Source organism: Trichomycterus rosablanca, chromosome 3 (genome assembly GCF_030014385.1).
Source record: "Trichomycterus rosablanca isolate fTriRos1 chromosome 3, fTriRos1.hap1, whole genome shotgun sequence".
NCBI classification, from domain to species: domain Eukaryota; kingdom Metazoa; phylum Chordata; class Actinopteri; order Siluriformes; family Trichomycteridae; genus Trichomycterus; species Trichomycterus rosablanca.
This window is the reverse complement of record NC_085990.1, coordinates 1,827,647-1,833,297: the sequence shown is the minus strand read 5'-3', so window position 1 is coordinate 1,833,297 and position 5,651 is coordinate 1,827,647. Positions and strand designations below refer to the sequence as shown.

At 42.3% G+C, this 5,651-nt stretch overlaps 1 protein-coding gene across 1 annotated transcript; it reads left to right on the top strand.

Moving 5' to 3' along the window:
• The first annotated feature begins 286 nt into the window (after window positions 1-286).
• On the top strand, window positions 287-5,319 carry LOC134310152 (gonadotropin-releasing hormone II receptor-like). The gene is made up of 3 exons (XM_062991675.1): window positions 287-814; window positions 2,953-3,154; window positions 4,922-5,319. Exons 1-3 carry the CDS (start codon window positions 287-289, stop codon window positions 5,317-5,319), a joined length of 1,128 nt encoding a protein of 375 aa, XP_062847745.1.
• Window positions 5,320-5,651: the final 332 nt, after the last annotated feature.

Below are 5,651 nucleotides of genomic sequence, written 5' to 3'. Positions count from 1 at the left end.
CCTGGCAACCGCCAAACCCAGACTCGTCTCAGACTTGACTTGTTTTTACAGACTTGCATGTCATTTTGGATGACTGATTGACTCGACCTGGCATTTAAAGTTCCGTGTGTGATTCAGCGGTGACATCAGAGGGGTAAAGTGGGGTGAAAGTGCCACCCAAAGGTGTTATTAAGATGTTGTGCCAGGTTAAAAAGAGAAAGCTATAAATCTCCCTGTCCAAATATTAAAGAATGGCGTCCTGACGAGCTTCTGTTTCTTTACAGACGTGCACATTGTGGATGCCTGGATGTCGAAGAACAGCTCCCTCCTGTCCCTCCAGCTCCTGGACGCCTCCCTGCAGGATGTCTCGAACTCCTCCCGCCCCCCTCGGCTGGACGACTGGGAGGCGCCCACTTTCACCCGTGCGGCACAGTTCCGCGTGGGCGCCACCCTGGTGCTCTTCCTGTTCGCGGCCGTCAGCAACCTGGCGCTCCTGGTGAGCGTGTGCCGCGGCCGGGGTCGGCGCCTGGCCTCCCACCTGCGGCCGCTCATCGTAAGCCTGGCGGCGGCCGACCTGATGATGACGTTCATCGTGATGCCGCTGGACATGGTCTGGAACGTGACGGTGCAGTGGTACGGCGGCGACGGACTGTGCAAGCTGCTCAGCTTCCTCAAACTGTTCGCCATGCAGGCGTCGGCCTTCATCCTGGTGGTGATCAGTCTGGACCGGCACCACGCCATCCTGCACCCGCTGGATACGCTCAACGCGCACCGGCGCAACAGGAGGATGCTGCTGGTGGCGTGGGTGCTCAGCGTGCTGCTCGCCTCACCGCAGGTTGGCAACGACACCTGACGTTTTCATCTACATTTATACATATAAAGTCATGGGCACGGACATGGCACGGAAACTCACACTGGCATCGGGAGACCTTTGCTACGCCTCCTTTTTATTTAGGGGCGAGTGTAGAACTTCAGATGTGCAGGCCTTATGTTTCTGTGCCGTGCCCACTTATTAAGATGCACCAGTGTGCCAGTCTTTCATTAACATGAAAAATTAATCACATAGAAGAAGAAAATGCATTGAATATTACCAGTGTGTGTGTGCATTAGGACGGCAGTGTGTGTGTGTGTGTGTGTGTAAGAGAGAGAGGGAATGTGGTTAAATGCCAGCGCACCATATTAGGGGTGTTATTTATAGACGTGGCGTCTCCAGAATCGTTAGAAATCGTATACGTTCAGCCGTGGGGGGCCTACGAACACCCCTCCTTATCTAATATTCATCTACTGCAGCAGGACCTGGGTGGGGCTGCGTGCTTGGCAGAGAGGGGGTTGTATAGGGGTGTCACATGACAGCGTTGATGCACCAAAAGATGGAACGATGAGGATTAGGATGAGGATGGCGTCAGAGGGTAGGACGTCAGTTCTCGGCCCCAGCGTTAAAAACCCATCGTGATTTATCATCTTGAGCTAATTGTTTAGTTCGGAGCTCGTTAAGCGCTGGTGACAAACCGGACAAACCGGACAAACCGAAGTTAATAAGACATTTGGTAATATCAGCTGTCCACAATAATTATGGTCACTGCAGCCTGTGAGGTTCAGTAAGTTTTGGGTTTTAAATTCTTACTCCTGCTAAAGTCCTGGTCTGGATAACAAAATATAACACAATAAAATGACCATAATTGTTTTTATTTATTAATTAATTTAGTTTTTTATAGATTTTATTTTTAATAACACCTAGAATGTGTTTGTTGGCCGGTGAAAAGTGCAAAGTAAGGCTGCAACCAACGATTATTTAATCTGTCGATTTATTTCTTGATTAACTGATTAGTTTGGTTATATAGCCGTCCATCCATCCATTCATTTTTACGTCTAACTATCTGTCCGTCCGTCCGTCCATCCATCCATCCAATTGTTGCTCTGGAAGAATTAAGAAACCTTTTTTTTTTTTAATCTGCATTATCTATTCATCCATCCATTCATACATACATCCATCTAACTATCCATCTGTAAGTCCATCCATCCATTCATCCATTTATCCATCCAACCATCCATCCATCTAACTATCCATCCTTCTGTCCATCCAACTATCTGGAGCCATCTTACTATACGTCCCTCCATCCATTCACATTTATCCATATATTCATACATCCATCCGTCTGTCCGTCTGTTCATCTATCCACATCCATTCATCCAATTCATTCATCCAAATCCAACCATCCATCTAACTTTCCATTCTTCTGTCCATCCATCTGCTCGTCCATCCATCCATTCACACATCCATTTGTTTATACATCCATCTGTCTGTCCGTCCGTTCATCCGTCCATCCATCCAACTTTCCATCCGTCCAGCCATCCATCCAACTGTCTTAAGTATCCGTCCATCTATCCACTATACATCCAACCATCCATTCATCTAACTATCCATTCACATCCATCCGTCCTATCATCCATCCATCCATCCATTCACATCCATCCATCCATCCAACTGTCTACTATCCAAGTATTCGTCTGTCCCTTCGTCCATCCATCCATCTATCCATCCATCTATCCAGCCATCTATCCATCCATCCATCCATCCATCCATCTATCCATTCATTCATTCATCCACCCATCCATCTGTTGCTCTGGAAAAATTAAATCAGCATTTCTTAAATCAGCATCTCTACATTCTGCTTAACCTGGTTCAGATTAAATGATCACCTGAACTGTGGCGTTTTGATCTGTAACGTTCTGTCTTCTGTGGTGAAATTGATCCGTGGAGATAATTGGACTCTTTAGCAAAACACAGAACCAAACACACTCCTGAATCAGCTGAAGCCTAGTTAGTGTGGATCTAGGATGATGGGAAATGCGTCTGTGTAGAGAGATCAGAGGTTTTCAGACAGACTCTCAGTCTCAAAACCATCAGCAGGTTAATTCATGCACTAAATCTGAATGAATCTTAATGATGGTTTCTGCTCGTCTCTCCTGCAGCTCTTTATCTTCAGAGAGATCACAGCCGAGCGAGTGGATTTTACTCAGTGCGTCACTCACGGCAGTTTCCTCGAGCGCTGGCAGGAGACGCTCTACAACATGTTCCACTTTGTCACGCTCTACGTCGTCCCCCTGCTGGTCATGAGCTGCTGCTACGCTCGCATCCTGGTCGAGATCAACCGGCAGGAGCACAAGAACAAAGGTGGGCGTGGCATGCCGTGTCCTGAGCACAGATTGTCATTTTAAAAGCTACTCAGTCCATAATCCATCTGTACTACAATCCTCCTGCGCTAACCGCTGAGAGAAAGCATTAGCTAACATTTTTCACAGCTTTTAGTGTCAAATTCTACAAATTCTGAGACAGACAGACGACTGGCTGGACTTACAACCGTCTCTCTGACCGGTCCGTACTGTACACCGTATCTTAGCGTCAAGCATCTCAATCGGTCATCTCTGATACTACATATTTCCTCTATAAATTTATTTATTATTATTTATTTATTATTATTATTATTAATTCATTGTGCAATAATGCAATTGTGCAATTTTTATTTATAATAAATAAAAAAACAAGCTCATAAAATATTTAATCAGCAAAAAGAACAGAGATAAATAAACAAATTGAAAACATTAAAAAGAAATAAAACCAGGATTAGTCGACTATAAGAATATAAGTCAGTGTTTAAAGAATCAGATTTATATTTCCTCTATACATTTTTACTTTATTGTGCAATACATTTTCTTTTGAGCTTTTCTTCAATCTGAATAAAAAAAAGTACTAAAATCAACTAAAGTAAATTTAAAACATTAAAAAGAAATAAAACCAAAATTAAGAAATAAAAATATATAGGAAATTAAAGGTAAATGTTTAAAAGAAAAAAAATAATTTTTTAATACATTTGTACTTTATTGTGCAATTAATTTACGAGTCAGAATAAATAAAAAATTAACAAATAAAATCATATTAAATCAGCTAAAAACAACAGAGATACATGAACAAATTAAAAATTAGAATTAGAAGAATATGAGAATATAAATGAACTTTTAAATAATCAAATTGATATTTTCTCTATAAATTTGTACTTTATTGTGCGATAAAACAGCAAATAAAATAAAATTACTAAAATCACATAAAAAAAAAATAAAACCAAAATTAGGAGATAAAAATTTAGAAGTGAAAATGTAAAATTATACGTTTAAAGAATCATAGTTATATTTCCTCTCTAAATTTTTACTTTATTGTGCAATGAATTTACTTTAGAGCTTTTCTTTATTCAGAATAAATAAAAACAAGAGCAAATAAAACAATATTACTAAAATCAACTAAACTAAATTTAAAACAATTAATTAATAGAAAATAAAACCAGAATTGAGAGATAAAAATATAGAATATTAAAGGGTTAGGTAAACGTTTAAAAAATGTATTTTCTTTATAGATTTGTACTTTATTGTGCAATAAAGTTGCGAGTCAGAATAAATAAAAAATTAACAAATAAAATAATAATAAATCAGCTAAAAACAAGAGATAAATGAAAAAATTTTAAAAACGTAAAAGAAATAAAACTGGAATTAGAAGAATATGATAATATAAGTTAACTTTTAAAGAATCACTAATTATTGTTCAAAATAAAACAGGTTTGCCGTAAATAACACGCCCTCTTCTGACACATGTGCACTACTGACCACTTCTTTTCACCTGCACTTTGATTAATATGGAGATCCGTATCGCGCACGGAGAGTCACGCACTGATCTCCGTTATCCCCCGTCTCTGTGCAGTACCATTGATCAGCCAGCAGAGGTTGTAACTGCAGCAGTTATGAGGAACCCCTACGGTCCTCCCTCCCTCAGACGAGCCGGTCGTTAGTTATTTGGGTTGAAATATTTATAGCTGATTTTATTTAAATATAAGAACACTATTGTTTATTAATATTAGCTGAATATTTTAGTCGAGCGTTTCTCTCTCTGCAGCGGGGGAGTCGTGTCTCCGGCGCAGCGGGACGGACGTGATCCCCAAAGCGCGGATGAAGACCCTGAAGATGACCATCATCATCGTCCTGTCCTTCATCGTGTGCTGGACGCCGTACTACCTGCTGGGGATCTGGTACTGGTTCCAGCCGGAGATGCTGAAGGTCACGCCCGAGTACGTCCACCACCTGCTCTTCGTCTTCGGGAACCTGAACACGTGCTGCGACCCCGTCATCTACGGCCTGTACACGCCGTCCTTCCGCGCCGACCTGGCCCGCTGCTGGGGGTGCTGTTCGTCCGGGAACTCTCAGCGCTCCCTGGAACGCCTGTCCGCCCGGCAGGGGGCGCACAGCGCCGAGCAGGAGTCCGACCCGCCCAGCGTGAAGGGGGCCGAGGGGTAACGAGAAGGGGTCAGAACCCGAACCGCTCCCTTACGCTGTATGGACAAAAGTATTGGGACGCCCCCTTCTAATTACTGAATTCATGTGTTTCAGCTACAGCAGTTGCTAACAGGTGTAATAAATCAGTTATATAAAAGAAATGAGGTGCTTCCAACTCTGCAGCAACAGTTTAGGGAAGGTCCTTTCCTGCTCATGATCAAGCTCTATAAAGAATGAACTGGAACATTACTGAGCCTTTCTCGACCAACATCAGCGCCCATCCATTCAAATCCTGTCATCTTCTGACTGAATGGGCACAAATTCCCATACACAGACATACTTGTGAGATGCCT

What these genes read in the sequence shown, in the direction of transcription:
- LOC134310152 (XM_062991675.1), top strand. Translation starts at nt 287, where the DNA reads ATGTCGAAGAACAGCTCCCTCCTGTCCCTCCAGCTCCTGGACGCCTCC. An exon ending in TGCTGCTCGCCTCACCGCAG is followed by an intron (nt 815 to 2,952) that starts GTTGGCAACGAC and finishes TCTCTCCTGCAG; the next exon opens with CTCTTTATCTTCAGAGAGAT. An exon ending in GCAGGAGCACAAGAACAAAG is followed by an intron (nt 3,155 to 4,921) that starts GTGGGCGTGGCA and finishes CTCTCTCTGCAG; the next exon opens with CGGGGGAGTCGTGTCTCCGG.